This window comes from Pezoporus flaviventris, unplaced genomic scaffold, assembly GCF_033815535.1.
Source record: "Pezoporus flaviventris isolate CSIRO_AGI_PZ_B2104156 unplaced genomic scaffold, CSIRO_AGI_Pfla_v1 ptg000007l, whole genome shotgun sequence".
NCBI lineage: Eukaryota > Metazoa > Chordata > Aves > Psittaciformes > Psittacidae > Pezoporus > Pezoporus flaviventris.
In genome coordinates this window covers 12,870,384-12,895,352 of record NW_026892555.1, presented here as the reverse complement: position 1 = coordinate 12,895,352, position 24,969 = coordinate 12,870,384, and the positions used below count along the sequence as shown (strand labels likewise).

The following is a 24,969-nucleotide window of genomic DNA, read 5'->3' as shown; positions in this document are numbered from 1 at the left end:
AGAAGCCCTGCCAAAAGCTTAGAGGAAAATACTTCTGTGCTACCAGACAACCACAAGAGACAATTTTTAAGTTGCAGGAATCAGATGTTTCCCAGAGCTTTATGCAGTTATTAGAATTCCTACCCTAACATTTTGGGAGGGATTTTAAAGCCTTCAAATTTCGTGCTTTTCTAATTTAATCTAAAATAATAAAATTTTGTCTACTGGTCACAAGAACTTTATCACTGGTGTTAACATGATTAATTCCTGTTTGCTGCTTTCTCTTAAAGAGATGTTACAGCGCTGCAAGTTGCTAAAATTGTGCCAGATTAATTTTACTTAGGAGACCTGGCTACTTGTCTGTGTACATGGCTGAGATGCTTTCCAGCCCTTTCCACTTCCCTCCAGGATTTCAACCCTTGAAAATAGATGCAAAGCACTTCAGTAGAGAGGGAAACCTGTAACCCCAAATGATAGCTTTGTAATAGCACCACTGGTGGTATGAGTCTTGAGAAGAATTCTAACCAATAATTTAACTTTTACATCAGCTAACTACATTAATGCTAATGCTTCATACCATATACCTTCTGTAGAAGCTGTCCATGACAAATAAGGCTAGCATGCAACAGTGTCTCTTCCATTGGCTTAGGACTGTGCCATCATTGTCACTTGGAGGGGCTTGCCAGGATTACGAGACTGTCGTCTCTAAGTCAAAGCAGGTATTGGCGATGGCACAGGTAATGGAGCAGACATTCCCAGGAACCAGCCAAGAGCAGCAGCAGTGCAGAAGAATGTAACACAGCCTTACCAGTGACAGCAGATATTGTCATGTCACAGCCTCCCCACAGCTCCCGAGCAGGGCCATGTATGGGGTACCCCAGTGGCTTATGACACCAAGCAAACTCCTCTCCCAGCTTTGCTACTATGGCAAAACCTAACTAGTAATGACATTCTGTGGGTGTCTGGTTTACGGACTCACTGCTGAGCAGTAAGGCAGGGCACCTGTAGTCCTGGCAGTCCTCTTACAAGCAAACCTAAGCTCTGCCTGGTGAATAAGAGAGATGTGGCAGCACTCAGCTGCCCACAGGCCCCTCTGAATGTCCCTGTGAAAGCAAATCAAAACACATTAAAAAAACTGAATGTGTGGTTTATTATATTTAAGATGCTATTTGTCTATAGGGTTTAAATATGTCTGTCATATAGTTAACAGTAAATGAATGTAATTTTACATGTTCAGTATTTTGATACACAGTACAGGACTACAAGTGTGGTAAAGGAACATGGGAAATTAATATTTCCGTGATGCACGTATCAAACCCTGCAGCACCACTTAAAAGCTCGGAGTAGGGCCTCAAGCTGCAGTATTACAAGCGCTACTAAATAAACCAAGAGACATACCTATATTAAACATTAGAGAAACAAACAAATGACACAAGGGTTTAATATTTAAGATTTGATACAGGATTAAAATACTAATATTTTTAATGTCCTGGTTTCAAATTAATAAATATAAAAACAATATAAAAATATACACCAGTTGATAAAAGGATGCACTGAGTAAGGTTAGAAAGCTAAATTTCACTTTCAAACGTATGCAGGTATGTCTTTAGGGAGAGGATTTCTGTGTAGCTGCGACTGGTCTTTCGGAAGAAGTCCAAGCTTGTGAGCTGTTCGATGTCACGCACACGTGCAGTGTGCATCTTAAGGAGATCTTCAACCCACTTCGATTCATCCTCCAAGCTCTGAAAGGTAAAATAAAGTTTTATCACATGCCACATCAAAAATCAGCTCCAAAAGCAAATGCAACTTTTCTAAACGTTGGGTCCATCTGAAGAATCTCTGTGCCCTGTTCAAGAATGACTGAGGTAAACAAGTTCCAAGAAAACAGATTTGAAACATACAAGATGATTCCTATTTTATTTTGGGACCCATTTTATGATGGGATAGAGACAACGACCATAGTCATCTAGGAAAAGCTGGACTGATGCTGCAGGCATTGCAGAAGAGCAGCCATATGCTTTTAGAATATCCATTCGTCCCTATGTCTTTTTTTCTCCCACAGAAGAGCTCCATATTCATCAATTGTGTGTTACTAAAGCCCAAACACCAGGCTGTTTAGCTTTGAACCCTGCCTCTACACATTATTCTTATTTGACCAGCACCTCTAGCATAATATTCTTTTAAACTTTCCACTTTAATGTTAGGATTACAATTCATTGAACAGTTGGGATTATGGTTTTTGTTGTACCTGTAAAATCCTGTTATTGGAACATACATATTATGCACTGATAGAAAAGAAGACTTCCACTAAGCATTTCCCAATATGAAAAGGCAGGTGATGCTGCCAGAGTGTGTGGTTTGGGTAGGGTTGTGTGGGTGTAATCTTTCTTAGGAGGCTGCTCCTGCTGCATACCTTGTGCCAGATCCAGCACATGTTGGAGCCATCCACCAACTTAATGTAACTCGTACATCAGAAAATCGGCCCTGCAACACACTGCAGTTCCTGGCTCTTTTGAGTACGTTAACAAGCCCAGTGAAAAGTCCTATGAGCATCGCAGTCAGCCCTGCACAGCAGGAAGCAGACGTGGGAAAAGGACAGAGCAAACAGGACTTTTCCCCCTTTGGCCTCTCTGGCTGGTACAGTGACACCACTGCTGGGGAAGCAAGTTAGGAATGGAGGGTTGTGCCTCTGGCCATTTGGACTCCATGTGTGGTTTGGAAATCTTGCTGATAAAAATCTATTTCTGGGCTGACTCCTGAAAATGGGCCCTTTTCTGGCTGTCTCAAGGTCTCCCTGCAGAGTGGTCCTCTCGCTGATCAAGGCTAAGCTTCAGCAATGCCACAGCCTACCCAAAGCAGTAGACGAGCCATGGACAAGGCAGCGGGTTGCCCTGCAAGGGCCAGGAGGGCGAGCGTGATCATTTGCAGAGAGAGGTCACCAGGTACCAGTTTAGGTCACTGCTGGCTGCTCTAAAGCAAATTGCCATGACCCAGTTAGTGCTTGTCTGGTTTGAAGTTTCTTGGCTCAGAACAGACTTTCCTCTCAACCTGAGGATTAGCAACCTGCAGCTCAAAACCAGGTCTTGGAGCATAAGAAGATGCATGCAAACTAAGAGTGAAGAGAAAGGAAAGTGCCCTCCTCACACCCTGCAGTGCTGTGGCCGTGCTGCAGGAATGCCGCTGCTTGGCAGGATTTGGCTGAAAGAAGCCCCCGACTCAGCCTTTCTTCTAACAATCAGGTTGCTACTGTACAAAGGAGCCTCAATAGCATTATTACTACATTGCAAATGCAATCACTGTGACATTTTGTTGTATTCAAGCCTTCCTTCTGAGCAGGAAATCTACATTTTACAGAGCCCTGAAGGAAGTCTCATTGCTACAAAGCTTGCTCTTTTTGAATATAAGGAGGACTCCTCTAAATGTTTGCGAAAGGTCTGTAATATGAACATGAATAAATCACACAACTGTGAGGTTGGTTTAAACCAAGTCCAGCAAGACAGCTCCACAAAATCAATCAACTGATCTAGATTGTAGTTTTCCCTCTTCACAGCTGGCCCATGAAACTTCAGGTCCAGCAGGAAGAATTTTAAACATAATAATCAGCTAACAGGGTATTATATTACTGCAAAACAATGAATTAAGTATATATATTTAAAATGATATTTTTCTCCATCAGTGCCAGATAGTAGCACCTGAATAGTAGAGTCTTAGAAGGAAAAACTAACAATTGAAAACATGGAGGTAAACATAAGTAGGCAACCAATTAGGAGGCTAGCCTAAAATTCACAGGAAAAAATACTAGATATTCTGGACAAAAGATGGATGTCAGATTATTAGTTGGGAAAATTGAACATGATCAGAATGTAGATAAGGTGGGTGAGGAGCCCGCTTACTAAAAAGAGAAATTTGAAAGAGAAAATTGTGGCCTGGAGGAGGTTTCTAGTAGGGTTCCTTCAGCTTTGATACTGAAAAGGGGTTTGTGTAATGTTTTCATACATGCTTTTTGTGCCAAGGTGTGCTAGTAATAACAAACCAAAAAACAAAAATTGTGAGCTCCTGTCAATGCAATGGAAGACTATAAGGAAGTTGTGAATGCTCCATCCCTGGCAGTGTTCAAGGCCAGGTTGGACAGAGCCTTGGGTGACATGGTTTAGCGTGAGGTGTCCCTGCCCATGGCAGGAAGGTTGGAACTGGATGATCTTAAGGTCCTTTCCAACCCTAACTATTCTATGATTCTATGATTCTAACACTGTACTGGAGGATGAAACCCAGTCTGAAACACTATTGCTTAATGAATGAGCCCTGCAGGAAGATACCCTTCTGTAATAACCAACATGCTGGCTGAGAAGTGGCATCAATGAACCCAGATTTCTGACAGAAATTAAGATTAATTTAAGATTTAAATTTAAGATTGCTATAGGACAAGAGGAAACAGCCTCCTCAACGTGCACCAGGGGAGGTTTAGATGGAGATGAGGAACAATTCCTTCCTCAAAGGATGCTCAGGCATTGGAACAGGCTGTCCAGGGCACTTGCTGTCCCTGCAAGTGTTCACACACCATGTAGATGAGGCCTTCAGTGCCATGAGTTAGTGGTGGCCTTGGCAGTGCTAGGATAAAAGTTGGAGTTGATGATCTTAAAGGTCTTTTCCAACGTGGTTATTTCTATGATTCTATGCAGATGCAGTACAGTATGAAACTGGGTTATCCACAATGACAGCGAAAATTTCTGCTAAGCTGGGATTTTCTCACGTGAAAAGGCAGGCAGAAGAGAAGGACCTGGGTGTATTGGTTGTGCGTGACTCTGAGCCACCATTATGAACACAGCTATGGAAAAAGCAAATCCTAGATACTATCAAAGGAGCTGTGTTCAGTGGAAAGAAAATCACTTTCATTTTGAGATCTCAGCTGGAGTGCTTATCTCCTTCATGTTCCAGGCGGGGTAAAAAAGAGGAAAACAAACAGTCTGGAACAGATGCATGGGAAGGCTACCAAAGTGCTCATCCTTTCTTACAAACAGAGCAAAAAAGATCCTGGGTCTCCCATGAACAGAGAGAAGTATATGCCTTGAGAATCATCATAAATCATCACTAGAGTAAATCCCAAAGAAGCCCAGTGAAGGGCTATTTAAGCCATAGAAAAATGTTGACACAAGAATAAATGGGTATAAGCTCACCATGAATAAACACAGCTTGGAAATGGAACAAATTCAAATAAGAAGAGTAGCGGTGTTCTCCAACAGCCATGTAAAAAGAGAGAAAGTGTGTGCAACAAGGGCAGAGTGGGGGGAAAGCTAATATTTCTTCAGATCTTATAAGAAACCTGTGGAGAGGTTAAGGAAAAATTCTTCTATTACCCCATTCATTTCACCCATTAAGTATGTAAGGTTTTACAAAACCACTTCTTTGAACAAATAAAATGGAACACGATGGGCAGAAGTAAGACTGATGCTGAATTTGAAAGGCAAAATTTTGTCTAACTGTATTTTCATTTGAGAGCTACATTTAAACAATTTTGGAGTGTTTCTTTGCCATGTAAAAAGCATAGACCAGTATCTGCTAATAACCTTGTAGTATCACTGAAGTTCCTCCCAGAACTGCAAATACCATAAGTAGTATGACCTATAGGAAAAAGAAGCCTGGGTTGGAAATATAAGAAACCAAAACCTAAAAGAGTCCATTACTCTAAACGCCTCATAAAAAAGATTTCAGCATTTTAAGAGGACTGTGTCACGCAATATAGGAGAAAGAAATAATCGACTGTCATAAAATTACATACGGGCAGAGATACAAGAACAGAGGCACAAATAACTGCCAGATTAGTAACTTCAGGATCACCAACTGTATCTTGATTCAGAAGAGGAGTCCAGAGAATAACCACAATCAAATATATGTAGGACTTTCTGAGACTTCTGATGGAAGACATCTCCGCCCAAGGAAGTTAAGAGTCTAAACAAGGGGAAGCCAGATCTGCTTGAGAGAGAGCGATACTGCTTCAAAAGCATGGTTTTAAAATGAGGGACCTGAAAGCAGGCGATGTTTGATGAATGAGAAAGAGACAGTGTTCCAGGTGAATTGTGTACAGAGTTGGAATGACTATTTCTGCCTGTAGCTGGAATAGGAGTCTTCACTTTTTTGTGCCAATACAAAATTCATAACGTTAATGCGTTCATTCAGGAAACGGCCTCCTGGCAGCCTATAGTGAAGTGTCTGTGTGCAGGAATCCGCACAGCTGTGTAATGGGAGAACAAGTTCAGGCGGAAGGACAAGTCTAAATACAGCTGCCTGGGAGGACTGATGTCCTTGCAGAGCATCAGAGCTCATGGGGACCTGACTGCTCTGCTCCTGCATGGTAAGCTGCTGAGTGTGTGTTACTTTCTGTAGTGCTGACCAGACCAAAGCCTTTGTATTTCACAAAGATTCTTACACTATAGGATCTTGCAACCTAAAGGAAGATAGGAAAGGAACCAGAGGGTGTCTGCTCGTCTCTGTTAATAAGAAACCCAAATTTTCCCTTGAATCAAGACATATTCTGGAAACAGCAAGAATTGACACTCTGCCCTTGTCAGGTTTTAACATATAGTTTTAAGACTGTGTGGGTTGAATGTAATCATGCTGTCTGATGCACCCAGACTGCCATAGCAGAGAGACTATACTGAACCTACACATGGAAACAGACCTCAGTAAAAACATCAGACCACTCCCAGCACAATACACCTACACACACAACCTCCCCCCAGTCTGCTCTGAAGTTACAATGACAGTGTCTGCCATAATGTAGAAGCCTACAAGTTGTTTACTGCCAACCTACTGTATGTCAGTTGTTCCAGACAATTTTAGGTGAAGTAATAGTTGAAGACATCAATGAGCACTAGCATCTAATAGTAATGGGATTTCACATGTCCTAGGATTGTATTACCACAGGGCTACAGTAGTGCAGCAGAACTTACATTGCAGCTCTCATCGTTGTCAGGCCGGTGGGGAAGGATGTATGAGAGAACGGAGAGTGGTCCATCACACTTGTCAGCTGGCTGAGTGAAATCTAAGCAGCTGGTTATGATGGCATAGTAATGAGTAGGAATGGGGATGGCGCTGCCTTCCACAAACCTGAGGAAATAAAGCAAACATTTATCCACAAAGGATAAACTTGTTTGGAAGAAGGTTACACAAACAATATGGTCTTTTCTCCTCTACGTGAGAGGACACATGTACACTGTTGAGATGTGTTTGATTCCTAAACACTATCTGAAAATGAGTATTCAATTAGCTCATGTTTTGATACTGTGCTATAGAAATACCACACACCAGTGCTGAAAGGTTACTTCAGTTCAGGGACAGAGAGGAAAAAGCATTACTGAATTAAGGAAAGACTTGAGTATCTAACTCAATAGCACTGCTACGGCTTGCTATGGTTTGCTCTGGTATCCAGTTGTTAGCTCTTAAATTCTGACGGATTTTATGGAAAACAGATTATTTGGAACATATTTCAGCTTCATCTCAAGGATGAATGAGCACTTAATTGCAAAGTCAAAGTGAACAGTTACCTACAGAATTGTCAATCACTTATTTTAACCACTGTCCTACCTACAGGGGTATTCAGTCTTGATGGACAATAATTTTAGAAAGAACTAAAAAATTGCATCTCCTCCCAAAAATCTAATAATGTGCAGCTAATGAACTGCTTAAGACAAAGCCATCATTTAGACAAGCAACAGGAAACCAATTTAAAGACAAACTCTTACTGTTTTATTTTGTCAGGTGTGTCATGTAAACCATCGAAGTCATAATCAAAGATTGGTCCACTTATAACATTGACTCCATTTCGTTCAGTGGCATATCTCTTCACCAAAACCCTTTGGAAATAGTTCCATACCTCTGTAAGGTAAAAAAAAAAACCAAACCAACAAACAACTGAAAATAAAATACACCACAATTTTTAGATGTCAAAACAAGCCAAGATTATAAACAATTCTTCTTTTCTCCTGAAAGTAAAAATCCAGTGGATTCTTTTTTTCCCTACCGCATTGGTAGGGAAAATCAAGGACTAAGCATTATAGATTTACTGCAGTTTCATTCAGTTAGGTCAATAAATCCTATTCAGGCTTCTTTGTTCTCTGTTGACTATTTTTCTCCCCAACCAGTGATAAAGGAAATGCATGGTACCACTCCCAGGCTAGCATTGCCATAGACATTGCACAGAGAGCCTGCTGTTCCTTCATCAAACAGCAGAAACAGCTATTCACATGCTTTTGATGTCCCTGCAAACACTTCCTTTGTCTTTTTTATCTAGTTACAGGGAATGGCGCTGTGGCTTTTTTGTTGTTGCTGTTGTTTAATTCCAGAAAGGAAACAGCACCATGATTAAAAGTAAAAACCAAATATTTTAAAGGAATGGGGAACACAAAGGCATTTACAAGGGAGTTAAATGAATATAAAATGACTAATTTTTAAATGAGGTGCCATCAAGGATGACCAAATTATGGCATGGCATCTCATTACAGCAGCTTATGGGAAGAGCATGACGCTTTCTCCCACCACACCCCCCTCAACTTTACAAGTTAAGATGCTTGCAGAACACACTGGAGTCTCCCATTACATCATTCTTTTCTGTCTTCTTTCCAACACTAATAGAAGTGTGTGTAAGCAAAACATCTCAGACTTGTAAAAGTTTAACTTTTGTCTTCTTGCCAGCTCAGTCCATTAAGTCCATGATTCCCTGGTGGTGATGGCAATGCCAGCAAGTTCCCCAGTACACCTTGTCCTGAGAGTCCTCAGAGCCACATGAACTCCCTGCTGGAGCTGACGCAGAGGGCCCCACAAGCAACAGTCTAACAAGAACCTCAGCTGTGGTAAGCACTTGGCAGTACCCCTCCTCCAACTGCTTGCTCCTCCAATGCATCAGAATAAAAATAGCCCAAAAGGAAACGTTTCCCCCCTCAGTTTTCCAGCTGAATCAGTGCCCAACATAGGTACCTACTGCAGCCACAAAGACAGCAATGCCAGTGCAACAGGGGGCCAGCCCAAGGGCATCATCTTGGAGCTCCTGGAGCAGAGCAGGAGGTGCTTAAGGCATACTCACTACAGAAAACATGGATACAGAATTATTGCCTGGGAGGGATGTGATGGGACAGTGAATTAAAAAACCCAAAGAGCAGTGGGCCTCTGCAGCCACCACTGCCACCAAAGCATAAAACTGCCACCTTCTATTTTCCCTGGTGTGGAAAAAGCTCTGTGTAACACGCTTATAATCAGCTCTCAGCATTGCAACCTGCACACATGCAGTGGTTCATAACAGAATGGTATCAGTTCCAGCATTTTTTCTTAGGGAGTCCTTCACCCACTTGTGATGAAAAGGAAGGTCATTAGACAAAATAAGCTGCTAGTGGTGGGTTGTTCTCCTGTGATTAGAATTATGGCTAATTTACTTAGACTAACATTAGCATAAACAGCATTTTTATGAAGTGATTTGAGTGGGAAATCCCCAATAATTTTGCACTCTGTAATCAGTTAAGTGCCTTTGCTTAGATTTCCAGCAAACATCACCGCTTGTTCCTACTCAGAGGTTTTTCAGTTAAAACACTTTTCTGGTTAAAAAGAAAAAGCTTCCCATAGGCTTTGATGTTTATCCAAACCTCTCTGGCCTAAAATCTGAATTGGAAATCTCACAAGAACAGGCTTTTGAGATTCTTCCAAGGCTTCCCAATTCCTGCCAAGCCAAAAATGCCACCAGAATAGTCTGATGGTTTTCCTACCTCTTGGCAAAACTAGAGAGAAAAAGGATGTGCAGACAAAAGAAATGTTAATACTATATCCCTACAGTGCTGAAAGTTTCAGCCAGGTTAAAGTCATTCCTCATTTATTTTCCTTTTGCCTTTTCCTTATAGGTAATAAATATGTTAGGTCTCCCTCTAAGGGCATGGAAAGAAAGAATTAAAAGTAACCACTTGTCCCTGAACTACAACAATATGCTAAGTGCACATTCCCAGGTTTGAGAAGTAAAAACATGTTGCTGAAGTACGCTCTTCACTAGCTTGAGCTACAGACAAGAAAGTGTGAATTGTCTTGCACAAACTAAATTACTGTGGCATGAGGTTCCTGAACTACATCAAGTCTGTGCTCTTCTCTTAACCCAGCTCAAAGGAAAATAAACCGTACTTACAATGTAAGTCTTTCTTGCGGTATTGTGCCTACCCATACCTAGAACTATACAGGTGCCCACATGCATTATCTCCTGGCTACAGGGAACTCAACTTTGTGTTCTAAACTTGTCCCATCAATTTATTTCATAGTCCAACACACATATTAGGCAATAAGTTGGGAAAGAGAAGTACAGCCATGAAAAGGGTACTTACTTTTGAAGGCAGGATACATTGGAATGATATTTGTTATTAGAAAAGCATCATATTTGGCTTCTGCAGAGGAACTTAATTCTGAAAATAATAAAACAGAAAATATTAACAAGATGAAATGTCAGAAATTCAAAGAATATAAAAATGTTTTTAGGAATGGCTTTGGAGACTAACCAAAGGAAACACTGTCATCTAAACAGCAATCTGGATGCTATATTCATAAGTGTGCATTATATGCATACAATTTGTCTTCAATGTGACAACTGGACGTGGAAAGTGAGGATGTTATCTTTGCTTCAACCGTCAACAAGTTCAAATACTTTTATAGCTCATCTATTTTTGCAGTTTTCAAAAGCAGAGAGCGGCTCTGCAGGATTTTACAAAAGAGGCAATTTCCAGGGAGAGGAGTGCAGGATTATCTTCTAATTATGAGCAAGCTTTTGCACCAGTAATTCCATATCAGAAATCCACCATAAAATATTTCAGCCACTGAGTGAGGAAGCAGAGCAATGAAGTTCATAACTGTGAGACAGTTGTGCGCCTTGAACATTATCTAGCTCTGGAAGACTGTTGCTCCAAGGCTGAATCAGGACACTCATTTATGCAAGTGTTCTACTAGCATTATCCCTGTGGCATGGTTGAAATTTTTACAGTATGCAATAACCTACTTTGGATTTCTAAATTAAATATACATTTATCTTATTGCTGTTTGAATTAAAAATTAAAAACTCTGACTAGATTCCTAGTTCGTATAAGCTGGTATCTACCTACTGACTTTAAGTGGTCAGGTTTTGAAGACTGTCTTCTAGCTTGTACTCCTATTCTGTGCACTTGTTTGTTCACCTTTATTAACTAAACTGGGACACTGCACTCTTTACTGCATGAAGCTGGGCATCAGTTTGGAGCATCTTTCATGGAGATGAGGGACCACAGCAGTGGCATTGGGTCCTTGGTCCTCCACAAGGACCAAGCAGCAAGAATAATGTATCAATTCCTTTGGGGCCCATACATGATGCAGGTGAAGGAGCAGCTACTCTGAGGTGGAGACATCACAGAGGAAGGAATCACCCTGGAGCAGGGGGAAATTAAACCATTCCTACCTCTTCTTTCCCAACAATCTCAAATACTCCTTAGTCTGATTATATCTGGAGGAAGCTGTGTCATACCTAAAGTTTTCTCTAACAAAAAAGACCATTACAAAACCTCTAGGTATTAAAAATCTCTCTGAACTTACGAGGAGGGAAGAGGAAGCCATAGGAGAGCTGTTTGTCTCCTCTATAGGCTGCACAGCTCTGGCTGTTCCCTGGAGAAATGCGGAGGTCGGGCCTCACACAGCTGGCCAGGTGCTCCGGGACACCAGATACCTCTGCCTGAATTGAGGAATATAGACAGAAATGACAAAGAAAGCAATTCCAGCATTTATAGCTAAAATAAAACTATTTCATATAGTCAACATTACATGGAAGACCTTGTGTGGAATAAACCACTTAGCTGTGCAAGCAAAACCTGCTCCTGTATCTGCTGCAAAGCCCTTCTTTCAGGAATCAAGTCACCATGGGAAATAACCCCAATGAAATTGCTGCTTATTCCATCACAGTAAAACAAACCCGCATCAAGCAAAACTTAGAAAGAAAATGAAACAGAAAAGAAATATACAGCCCTTTCTGCCTTAAAACTCTTTTCTCCTGAAGGAAAAGAAGGTTTTTGGCACTGTTTACAACTGTGTTTCTGGAATTTACAACATAATTTCTGGTGGGAAAAATCTACTGTCCTGGGTTCAGCAGTAGCAGTCATGTTTCTCCTTGGTAGCTGGTGCAGTGCAGTGTTTTGACTTTCAGCTGGGGAACAGAGCTGATAGCGATGTTTTGGTTTGGCCAAGGACTTTGTGAGCCTCATGCTCTGCCAGGGGGGAGGGGAAGCCAGGAGGAAGCAGAGACAGGACACCTGACCCAAACTGACCAAAGAGGTATTCCATACCACAGCACGTCATGCCCAGGATGTAACTGGGAGTTAGCCGGAAGGGCTGGGAGACTGCAGGGTTGGAGGAGGTATCAGTCGGAGCTTGGTCGGGCTTGGGGGGTGAGTTATCGGTCGGCTGGTGGTGAGGTGTTGTATTCTCTTCCCTTGTTATTTCCTTTATCATTATTATCACTGGTGGTAGCAGCAGTGATTTGTGTTATACCTTAGTTACTAAACTGTTCTTATCTCAACCCGTGGGAGTTGCATTCTTTTCGATTCTCCTCTCCGTCCCTCCGGGAGTAGGGGGAGGGAAAGAAGGGGGGGGAGTGAGCGAACGAGTTACCTGACTGGGTTTAAACCACGACATCTACCCAGGGAAGGGAAATTTTAGGTCTTCAAGAAAAGAGGTACTGAGCAGATTTCCCCAGGAGTTTTTAAGCACTTTTTTAAGGCCAAACACAGAACTAACCTGTTTAGATACAGTGTAGGATGTCCAGAGAGGCATCAGGAATGTTTCACTGTAGCCACTTTCAAAGTCATGGTGATGCAAGATGTTGTATTTTGTGCGGTACAGTACTGCAGGGCGCCCATAGAGAAGATGCTTCTCTACAAATCAGAAGAAATTACATTTACATTTATTACTGAAAACTTTAAAGGTCAAAAGGAAAAAAGTGTCTTCTTTCCAACTCATGCTGAATTTACAGTGATCCTTAATCGAACACTGATGCTGAATAACAGCTAAGGAAATCTTTTAACAGAGAGAGCAGCAATTCATCAATAGTTTTGGATAGGATCCCCATTCCAGGATCACAACCCCCTTTGAGGTTAAAAGTCCATTTTGCACGTCAAAGTTTGTTGGAATCATAGCATGGAAAAAGGGTATTTCTCCAAACACAGGAGACTCCGCAAGGATCTTTATGTCCACATTTCAGTCACACATGAGGTGATGACTTTTTTTGTACCTTTAAGTCAACCCCTATCCTATCACTCCTGCCACTATTCTTCAGACTTTCCTTCCTATGTTTATTCTAAAGTCTCTCTCAAAGGGGAAGCAAAAGTGGTCACTCAGTAGAAGGGTATTTTTATCACTTACCTTCTGTTCCCTTAACATGAAAGCGCTTGTTGAGTTCATCCAACTTGTTCTTCTCAAGCATAAAAAAAAAGGAAACAAGATTAGGATCACTGGAGCGCTCTGACTTCTAGTATTATTAGACAGCTAAGCAAAACGTCTAAGCAAAACAAAACTAGAGATATGAAACACTGATAATTTTTTTGTTTCCTGTTTTACAAAATGCCAGAATTGTTCCAAAAGGGCACAAACACTTCACAGGAAGGATCTGGGGAATTCTTACAGATCAAATCCTCACAAAAGAGATAAAATGGCCTCAACTTTACCAGGCAACTGTTGCAAACAGTGGAAACTTCAGCAGATCCTAAACACCTACCTTATCATCACATGTACATCCTATATCAAAATCTGAAGCAGAAGGTAGAGCAACAGGATAGAGTGGTTTAGCAACTTCATCTGGCACAGTTGGTTTATAAACATTGGCTCTCAGCAGGTGATTTAAACTTCCATGGGTGCCATTATTGGGAGCAGGCTTTAATCCAAGCAGATCTACGAAACCACCAAACACAAACGAATGATGGTTAGGTTGTAAATATGTATTCAGCAGCATCTCCACTTATAAGCATTTATTTGCAATACTTTTTACACCCAAAACAAGTAAATGAATGCTTTTAATGCAATAAAAATACTAACATTTTGTCCACACCATAAAACTGCAGATGCTGGCTGAATAGTATGGTAGCCTTTATGACAGGAAAGTTTGTTCACATCAAGACTGGTAAACAATTTAACTACTCCTGCAGCTTCCAGTGCAAACCTACAGTCAATGTATAATGACCTTACACCAGCCAACTGAAACACAGGGTTATTTAAGTCACCTGCTTTATAGAGAAGGGCTAATTACCTTCTTAGTATTCAATATTTGAAACAAAAAGTTTAAATAAGTGACATACACACACCTTTGGCTTGGAACTTTTATTTCACTGGAAAATCAGTATTAAAGTTCCTAATGAAAATACATCATCGGATTCTTCTTTGCTGTTATAGTATGAGTTCAGGGAACACAATCATACCAGGAGATGACATAGAAATCTAAGTGATGTTCCTTAGCTGCTCCATGAGAACTGCGGGTTCTTGCTAGACTGCTGAGGTGTGGACACCACGCACTGTAGTGGTGTGTATTTGAACTTTGCCAAGCTGCATGCGGCAAAATTATGGGACCTCCCCCTTTACTGGCCAGCTGCTAGAGTAGAGCAAACTGAGGTCCTGAAGAAGAGCCTTCAACCCTCCTTGATAAAAGACAAACGTTTGGGACTGGGGAAGGGACACTGGGAGGAAGTCAGGGCATGTGCTCATAGGTGGCTAAATGAAGCCCTCTTAGTTAAAACAGCATGTTTCTCAAGTAGGTAGCTTACCACACATGACGTTGTAAAGTTCAATATTTTCAAAAGGAGGTACTTTGGTCTTATATTTGAATGTAGGGCCATAACCTATAAAGACAGTCTTAAGGAAAAAAAAAAAAGTCATTAAAAGGTAGGGTTTTTCAGTGAATATTTATGTTTTAGAGACCTCCAATTTCTTCTGCCTTTAATGACCCTCTCACAAAGGTTACTGCATTACTCATACCTGCATGCTGTTTATCTTGTTGTCATAGCCATGGTCTCCATGGAAGAAACATTTTCCTGTTGGCTTCTTGTAAACATCCACAGCTTTCCTAAATTGAAAAAAAAATTAGAAAATTTCCTCAAAGGTGCAGGTGGTTGACCTGATAACATACAACATAGGTAGGAGGGATAAGGTTACAAAGCAGTTCATTGCTTATCTTCCTTGAATAGCAGTAGTGAGGACCGCAGGCTCATCCAACAACCTCAGGGTTTCCCCCTCTGCTCCCACTATAAAAGGGTGCAAATCTAACCCAACTCTTACTCATTGACAACAACCACAGCATCTGTTTACTTATCTTCTCAGTTTCTCGTATCACTTCATTTCCTACAAACTGGAGGTATTTTGGACCATACTCTTCCAATCCTCGAAAGACCAACAGAGGCTTCTAAAAAAGGACTTTTGTGATGTTACAATGCTGTAAAGCACTTTTACCTGTTTGCCTTGCATCCAATAAACTAAAAATGGGGAGCAGAAACAAAGCTGGAAGGAAAACGGAAAGATTCTAATGAATAGTTGAGGAAGTAAGTGCTGTATCATAGGAATACTAATCACCAGCTTGTTACTGGTAGTTTTGGTTTGTTTTTTTTTTTAATACGTGGAAAAAGAAGCATTATGTCATAGGAATTATAAGCATGAGCTTGTTTGGAGTACTTTTTTTTTTACTCTTTTATGAGTGCCACATGCAGGCAATACATACAGTGGAGCACATTATCTTACAAGTTAATTTCTTCATCTGCAATAAAATGATGCTCATTTTGGCCTGGTAAATTACTAGAGTTACAGCAATCAGTTCTGTAACTGCCATTTTCCTGGCTGTGAATATACAACAAATTGCAGTTCATTAACAAATGAATTACCGGTGAATGTAATTTCAGAAGAACTAATGCATAAATAAGCCAAAGAAAGTCTGATGTAATTAATAAGAAATTACTAAATGTAAATCAACTTTGGCCATCCCATCAGTTCCAGTAAAATCTGTAAAACTGAAACTTTTATAGGCCTAAGTATGATTCTTTGAAATGTATATAAACCCTAGCCACAGAAACTGCACAGGGCAGCTGGCCAGCCAGCTAGTAGAGTTATGCAAGAAAACAATTGGGGTTTCTCATTCACTGCTTCAGCAGAGTGATCTTTGCATAATTCATGGAAAGATAAGCACAGATGTTAAAAGACACTTGCAACACATTGTGTGTTTGCCTGGCAGCTATATGGGCAAAAAACCCTACCATAATTTAAAGCTTATTACAGTTTACCATCAGCCAAAACCTGTGTCATCTTCCAAGAACCACTGAGTCAATTTTATGCATAAAGACCCAGCCATTCTTACACTGTAATACACAACATGTGTCAAAAGATCGAAGCAAGAAACAGAATACATACTAAACCTGAAAGGGGTGCACAATTCATATACAAAGGCTACTCCTCTCCTGTTCCCCCTATATATATATGTGCCAACTTGTTTTTCCTCACTTGATTTTTAGCTGAGTGGGAAAATTTAAATTTGCCCATATTTTATAACTGAAAATCCTGAGGCGTATGGGGAAGAACAACCCAAAACAGGGCTTTTTTTGAGGTAATGCATCTTGGATTTCTATGATTTTGTTTTCCAACTCAGTGAGCTGCTGGCACTTTGATGGCCACCCTGTCATACCCTTCCACATGTTTTCAGGCATTTACCCACTCTGCCAATAACTGTTTCCTTTCCATTTACCTATTGCATCCACTCAGCCTCTTGTTCCATAATATCCCTGGTCAGTCACATACAGCTTCCCCTTCCTTCCATATTCCCTGCTTCCCAATTTGAATATGCTTGCATTAAAAAAGCTTATCAGCTTCTATATTTGAGCTAATCAGTCAAGAAAACACAGAGCCGCTTGAGGAAACAAATCTGGGTTTCTGCCCTCTGTCCAGCTACTGATTTTCCCAAAACTTAAACCACTTTTGTGTCCTCAGACCCATAGCCTGCACCAAACGTCACTGAACCTTACCATGAGTTCAAAACTCAAGACAGGGCAATCCCAGGTGTTTCATTCCTTAGAGAAAAAGGCTGAAAATCAGGACGGAAGCAAAAGCAAGAGTTTACCTTGCCACATGCCATTTGCGATCCACCAGTAAATGGACATCCTCAATTCTTCTGTTGTAAGCATAGTGCAAGCGCTTAGGCAGATGCTGTTTCAGGTAAGGCTTGAAATGCTGGTCTGGCTTTCTACACTAAAAAATGAACAGTTACAAATTACACTGCTGTCAGTTGGTTTAGACGCACATAAAGCCTTGAACTACAGAAATCAAGCTGTTTAGGTCATTACTAATGTGTTGAAAACAAAGTGTACATCTAAAGTATGTGGTCCACCCCTTCTGTGCAGTATTTACGTAAGATCAGGGCCCAGGGAGTCATTCAAAGATGTATTTGGAAAGCTCCATTCTCATGACAGTCTTTTTGAAAGCATCATGCAAAACATCACACTTATTTAGCCCAGGAATGAAGAATTTTATTCTAACTGGACCCAAACTTAAGTTTCAGAGGAAAGCTGAATGCTCAAAATATCTCTCATCTGCAGATATATTTAAAACCATCTGGTTACAAAATCAGATTATTTTTTTTAATCAGCTTTTATTTTAACACTTTTTTCCCCATTAAAAGCAAGGTTATAGTTGGAGGCTATCAAATGAACTTTTTTAACATCTTCAAAGTGCTAATAAAATATTTACCCTAAAATATTAGTTTCCATTTCTGAAGGAATGAATAAACAGACTCAGTTCAGGGAGTCAAGGTGGTCAGAGAGATTCTGGCTCTGCACTACCCAAAAAGGTTATAAAAGCTCCTACAGCAGCAAACAGTGGAATTTATGACAAACATTAATCTGTACTCTTGAAGGGCACCATTTAACACTCTTTATTCATGCTTGGTTTTCCTGCCTAAAGAGCGAGGAAAGAATCCTGAATAATGCACCAAATTAAGATGTGAGCAGTGCAGTGTAGACAGAGATACCTCCAAGTCCTAAATACTTACCGTAAGGTTGGCAACAATCACTTTAGGGTCATCTGTTAAGCAAAGAAAAAAGAAAAAAAAAAAAGACAAAAATATAAAAGATGAACAATTTGCAGAATAAAATACAAGGAAAAAATACAGTTTTACAGAAGAATTGTTCCTTAAAGTTGGCTAATTTTACTAAAAGTACAGTGGATATATCATGCGAAAAGCCACAGTAAAACATTCTGGATATGTCTTTGGACTATTAAAGGGACATGCAAGATGTAGAAGGTCTAAAACCAGCAAAGGTCTAAAGAAGGTCTAAAACCACAGTCCACACTAACTCTGTTTTCTTCTAGGGGGCAGGGGTGTGTGAAAAGGTTGGGGTGGCATTTATCAGACCTGAGAGAAAAAATAGGTTAAGAGAAGATCTTAGGAAATTAAAATCTCTTGCTTAATTATTACTGTTTTGGTTGCTTAAGTCATTATCTTGCTGAGCTTGAAATGAGCTCTACTGAATCTCAAAACATTGCAAAGGTGTGTCTGCAGTATTGAGGCAGTATTATGGAATGGAAAAATGGACAAGGAATAAAAAAGTTCATAATTTGCCATTTCAGGGGACAAACCCAAGCTCTAAAACTAAGGAATATCTTTCTGTTTGTTTGTTTGCAGATATTCAAATTAGGAAGCTGCAGAGGAAAAAAGAGGAAAATGGTATTACGGGAAAACCCATAGTTTCTCAGCAATTTGGGAATTCAAGGGTTGAAAGATCTTAAAAAAACCCCATCAAACAAACAAACAAAACCACACACAAAGAAAAAAAAACCCCAATGCCTGGAACCGAATACAAGATTTCAGTAGACTGCAAAGTACAAGAATTCAGTCTTTATGCTAGTCTAGTAAGTTTTATCAACATGCGCAATATTTTCAACAGATCTTTACACACTCATTCCATATTCTTAGAGCATAAATACCCAGTTAAATTGTAGTAAAATAAATGCATGCATAAATCAGATTCTAAGAAAGTTTTAGCACATTCTTATGATTCCTGCTACTATTCTGAAAACATTTACTCTCCAAAGATCTTTTTGTCAAATCTGGCCTCAACCAAAGTATATCTGAACTGTTAGGGTAAGTCAGTTGGCTGACCTTCCCCTCTATCAAAAGTTGTCATCCTCGTAGCAAATGTTGCAAAAACCATAGGTTCTTATGGTTAATTTATGAGTTTCACAGTTTGCATGGTAGCTTATGCTGCTGACAAAGCCAGATGTGCCCTGGCATGCTGAACTAGAGCAACCACAGTGCTGGCACAAGCCCCGTCGAGGTACTGCTGCCCTGTAGGTGATAGTCCTCAAAGGAGCAGTAGTGATGCAGCTGGGTCTCTGATGCTTTAAATCTCAGAGTAAGCTTCACCAGAGGACTCCTGCCTGAGCCCTGAGTGCTCTCATCAAAGACCAGATAATCTCAAACACCAAGTCAGGATGAGTTTCTAACAGCACAGTACAAAAAAGCAGCAAGTTTTACTGTCAACACTGGCCCTGAATGCATGCTCTAAATCTCCCTTTTATCCTTCAACATCCCAGATCTGTTGCTGTTTAGCAACCCGTGTGTTCTCATCTGTGCCAAAAGTATGAAGAAGCTCCTAGATTCAAAATTAACAATTCATTTCTTTTCCACTAGCTCAGAAAAGGTACCAGATGCTTTTTTTATATATCAAATCCATGCATGGCTGAGGTACCCCAAATCATGCTTGTTGGCAGAGAGAAGTGCATGCATAAAGTCACAGTGACATGTAAAATGATGTGTGAAACTCTCTATGAGTACTCACTCCTTGCTACAAAAAGGTGGGTTTTAACTCTGAATATTTCAGCCATCCTCTTGACACAGCTGTGTCACCATGGGGTCTGTGAACTACAGACTGCGAAGGGAGCAAGCAGCTGGTTTCCAGTGGGCTTCCATCTGAATGTCCAGCCAACATGTACACTTTTTGGACAACATAAGGAAGGGATGGAGTCTAGTTCTCAGGACATAAAGGGTACAAGTAACTTACATTTTATGCTATTGCTAGACCTGGGGCGAATTCGCCCTAAAGATCCAGGCAGCAAAATTATATCTTCCACATTAGTGAGATAGTTGCTTAAAAATTCAGTTCTTTCACATGTAGTGTCTTCCATCCCTGCAGAAGGAAATGAAAAATTAATCCAGCTTGAAAATAAATATGTTTTCCAAAACAGCACAAGAAGAGACTCCAAACAGCCTATGTATTCTTCCCTTTTGTTTGACTCATCTTGTTCTTTCCAGTGTTTTAATTCCAACATCAGACACTGGTAGAAGTCAAACTACGGGTGATTTTAGCACTTGCCTTCACAAGAGAAATACCAGTCTCAGCACCACAGAAACAGTCACCACATATACCATGTGTGCACTGACATATCTCCAAACTAAGCTCATGGAAAAATGGAAGTCTGTTTCTAGTTTAGTGTACTACTTTGGAGATGTTTGGGTTTTTTTAAACAAAGGATTTTAAGAGAAACTGCACACAAAAGGTATTGTCTGTTGGTGGTCTGTTCCAAGGCAGCCGCAGATAAACAATTCTCTTCTACAGCCGTTTGTGGCAGGGAGGAATGTATTCCCAGTCACAGGCGTTTGTCAGCGCAAAACTGCCTCCCCTGGAAATCTTCCCTGACCCTTGTGCTCTCTCCCCACAGCCAGAAAGGAGACATACGCCATTTTATTGTCAATGTAGTAGTTAGTGTGAGACTTTATTAAACAAAGTTCTAAACAGAAAAGGACCTTTGCTACCACCGCTAAAATGTTATGCAGAAACAGGTTTATCTCAAACATGGTCAAATTTTTCTTTAATAAAGCTTTCTTTTTTTCTTTCCTAGTATTTACTATTCTGTTTATTGTAGAGTTTCTTCTGATGCCTGAAGGAATGAAACCTACTAAAAAATACCTCTGCTTTTGGGTGACTCTCTATCTAACCTTGACCCAATATATCATTTTACCATTTTCCTCCTTCCCCCATTATTTTGATGACATTTCCCACCCAAGCTGGACACAGTCTCTTACTAATATTCCCCAGTCTTTCTCCTAGTAGGACAACTTGACTCACTTGGCCATGGAAATGTCTCGCTCTAAAGCCCCTGTCTCACCCTAAAGCCCCACTTCTCTCCTCATGAAAAGGAGAACAAGAACCTTAAAGATCATCCAGTTCCAATCCCCTGCCATGAGGAAGGGCGCTTTCCACTAGACCATGTTGCTCAAAGCCCCATTCAACCTGGCCTTGAGCACTGCCAGGGGTGGATCATGCTGATAAAGAATATTGTTTATTTTACCATGATCACCAACAAATATGACATTGACACATCGATGTAGTTTCAACTGTTTCAGTCCATCCATTAGTTGTCCTACTGTCTTGTCAATCTCTCTCAGAGGATTCACCATCATCTGTGTAAACATGCAGATAGGAAAAAAGGTTAATGCTGTCATTGCAATGTTCCCATTCTACAAATGGAGATCCTTTGGCAAAATTCTGATAGGAAAACCATCCAGGTCAAGAGGCAAAGCCTTGGCTGAGCTGTTACACCTACAATTATAGTCCCATTTCCTTTCCTATATCCACACTGTGATTTCATCATTAGAAAGTCCTGCTGAAATTCTGGTGCAAGACAGCAAAAGATCTTTATGGCTGATCCTAGTCCTCCTATGGACGCATGTAGATTTGGTAAGACAATAGATATCAGAAAAACACATGTTACTTTGGGGCATGGTTTGTTTCTCGTAGATAAATAGCAAGACTTTTAAAAGCTATTTTTTTGTGACTAGTTTAGTCAAAACTTGAAGGTGAAGTTTTGGGCTTGGGATTCATACGCCAAGTCACTTAATGAAATTCAAGTAACAATCTGATACTAGGATGACAATATGCAAGTCACTTGAGCAGCACATGGGGCTCAGAGGGAGCATTCTTCAGCTTCAAAGCCAACAGTTTTCAACATATCAAATGGCAGTTTTGGCAAAATTGTCAACAGGCCCCAGAAGACATGGATGCAGTACTGCAATTTCTTCATTTAAGTTTCCTTTCCATCAAGCAACAAAACAGAAAACACCAAGACATGTTCATAGGACTTTGTTTTCAGCTATATGAAAATGAAAGATCTTTTACCAGATGGTGCAGAGAAGGGAAACATTTTAAAGTAAGACTTTAGGCAGAGGACTCATATTTTGTTTTGGCTTTGAGAAGAAAACATTTCTTGTCATTATATGCCAACTTCCTCTTTGCTTCTCCGTTTGATTTGGCTGGTCCAAGTCTCCACAACAAAACATCCTCCCATTGACAAACAGAATGCTAACAAATTTTGAATCAGAAAAACCTAGACCTTGGCAGAATTTTCTGGGAAGAAAAAATAAACATCATGTTAGTTTGACCCAGAAAGAGACGGTTCAGAAATTCTCCTTCTGCATGAGTCATTAAGGGATGGATGTTAAACAAGTCTGATAGGTTTTGAGACAGGATATGTCATCTCCCATGCGGCACTATAAATACAGAGAGAAGAGGCTCATGAGAGATGGAATCACAGTGGGGAACAAGAAGAACAGTTTCTGCAACATATGGAAGTGGTTCAGGCAAAGAGTAAAATTTTGAAATACTTCAATTCAGGAAAGCCTGAGTAGTCAGTTCAGTTAAAACTTTGAAACTTTTCAAGTTTAGAAAAAAAGGAAATTGTCTGTTTCAGTATTCTTCCACTCTGAAATGAATTTCTTCAACAAATGGGAATTCCATCCAAGCTGTATTTGTATAACATCAATCATATAAGGAAATACAACTTTTACTCAGAATCCAAAGCTTATTCAAGGAAACTGGAAATCCAGATGGATTTCCCATTAATGTTTACATTTGTCAGCAGGCTTGAGTCTTCTTTTAAAAAGTAATCAGAATAAAAAAATAGAGCAACAATACTTCCAGAGATTTCAAGGATTTCAAGTGATGGTAATTTTGTTTAGATACCCTCTTCACCAAATTAATCTGTAAACCTGCAGACACATTTCTAAGTAAGAAGATCAATATAAATGAAAAATCTTGGTTTTAAAAGAAACAGAAAAACTCACGCAGAAAACCACAAAAAAAAACACCTTCAAATCTGCCATCTTCACTACTTGACTGTTCAAAGCAGCCCTTAGAAAGGCCTCACTTATATTTCTTCATTTCATTGCATTCTGTCTCTCTTCAATTTTAAATTCAGCTACCTTTTATTATTCTACACAGTGCTCAATTTTTTTCCCAGTCTTCGCAGCCTAAGTGTGGCTGCAGGTGGCATATTCAGGCAAGGATATTTTGTGTGGACATGTTGCTCTTACAGTTCATGTTGCTCTTACAGTTCATGTTCTTTCCGAGATGCAACCACCAAAGGGTTATTGGGAAACAAGTAAAACTCTTGCATATACCTTTCTTCAGCTAGTATGTTGATATCAAGACTTTGGAAGCCTGTACAGAAATATTTTCTCTTTCAGGATATCTCTAAGATGGTGCTACAATAAAGTTTCACTACTGTGACAGCTCTGAGTATGGGATCTGAGATACACACCATTGGATTTTCTCCTGAGCTTTTCCTTAGAAGAAGCTTGATTAGAAGGATGAAAGAATTTATAACTTTGTCATTTTTTTTTTTTTTTTTAATTAGTAGGATCCAGCCTGTATTATATTCCATTGCTCTCAAACAGCACCAAAAGATTAACTTGCAGATACAATGGGAACTATTGTGAAATATTAGGATTTTTTTTTTTTCTGGAATAATAATTAAAAATTTTCATATTTTAGAACAGGAAGAGTTCTTTAGGGCTAAGTTTGGGTGACCTTTTCATCCAGAGAAAGCAATTAAAATAGGAATGTTACATATGCTCATATCAGCAGGAATGTTACAAGCTATACTTCATGACAGAAGGGTATAACTTGGAATGGCAAATTGATCAGTAATAGCAATATCATCCATCGCAGTTCTCAATTCTCCTCTCAGGTAAATCTGTGTCACAAGTTCTCTGGAAAATTCCTGTTTTCTTATACTTGATCATTTTTTGCGTGTCACTGTCAGTCATGACTTTACACTTAATCAGTCTCAAAACAACTGGTTTAAGTTGAATCACGCAACAAGTCAAGAAAACACCCTCACAAAAAAAAAGTACTGAGAAAAGTGTTTATAGCTTCTTGTAGGAGAGGGTGGAGTGTCAAGGCTTTTGTTTAAAGCCTAAAGGAGAAATATCAGGTTGCTTATTTGAAGAGTTTTTTAATTATTTAGTTCAATTTTTGAAATAAGAATAATACTGAAGTTGTCTATAACCCTTCCAGGGTCTTAGCGCCAGCTGGAGACAGATGATACACTAAGGAGTACCCTTTTCCTCCACTTGCACCTTTTCGTAGTGAGCAATTTCCATTTGACATTTTTCTTGTGAAAGCAGGCTTAGGCACCACTTCTATTGCAAATGCAGAGTTCAGAAATCATGCAATCAAGAATCTCCTCCCAAGTCACAAACTGGCTTTAAAATACATGTTCTTTAAACAACTTTTTGAAGTTTTTTTTCCCTTTAAGATTTTATGAGTCACATTTTCAGGACTTTTCCACAACCACAATGACTACACATAGAAGCTCAAACAATCACCAGGCTCCCATGAGCTGGGAGTTAAGGAAGCTGCAATATATTGCACAATTTGTAATAGCTCAGAAGGGTTAGCAGCACTGGTAGCATCTTCGCAGGGATTTGTTTGACAGTGCCTTCAACTGATGGCTGGATTTAAAACTATAAAGAGATTACAAAGAAGACTTTCCCTAGTACAGAGTCTGGAACAAGAAAAACATAGCTCCCAGAAGACTTGGTCGGGTTTGGCCGCTTTCTTTGGGTCCTTCAGTACATTTACAGAGGTTGTCTGCCAAATCCCAACCTGAAGCATGGAGTGAACTCTCAAGTCAAAAAAAAATAAAGCTAGC

At 40.0% G+C, this 24,969-nt stretch overlaps 1 protein-coding gene across 6 annotated transcripts in view; it reads right to left on the bottom strand.

Moving 5' to 3' along the window:
* Positions 1-1,110: 1,110 nt before the first annotated feature.
* The window catches only part of ENPP2 (ectonucleotide pyrophosphatase/phosphodiesterase 2), a 69,558-nt gene continuing 45,699 nt past the window's right edge, over positions 1,111-24,969 (bottom strand). For 4 of the 6 annotated variants that reach the window (XM_061447815.1, XM_061447813.1, XM_061447809.1 and 1 more), the window contains exons 13-26: positions 21,328-21,439; positions 20,040-20,165; positions 18,029-18,060; positions 17,102-17,229; positions 14,980-15,067; positions 14,769-14,856; positions 13,730-13,902; positions 13,378-13,429; positions 12,754-12,890; positions 11,560-11,695; positions 10,329-10,406; positions 7,719-7,851; positions 6,927-7,083; positions 1,111-1,721 (exon numbers count right to left, since the gene is read on the bottom strand). In XM_061447815.1, the coding sequence (XP_061303799.1) occupies positions 1,551-1,721; positions 6,927-7,083; positions 7,719-7,851; positions 10,329-10,406; positions 11,560-11,695; positions 12,754-12,890; positions 13,378-13,429; positions 13,730-13,902; positions 14,769-14,856; positions 14,980-15,067; positions 17,102-17,229; positions 18,029-18,060; positions 20,040-20,165; positions 21,328-21,439 (1,611 nt within the window). In that variant the 3' untranslated portion in view covers positions 1,111-1,550. The remainder of the gene's footprint in view (positions 1,722-6,926; positions 7,084-7,718; positions 7,852-10,328; positions 10,407-11,559; positions 11,696-12,753; positions 12,891-13,377; positions 13,430-13,729; positions 13,903-14,768; positions 14,857-14,979; positions 15,068-17,101; positions 17,230-18,028; positions 18,061-20,039; positions 20,166-21,327; positions 21,440-24,969) is intronic. The other 2 variants (XM_061447810.1, XM_061447811.1) reach the window with 1 other exon arrangement.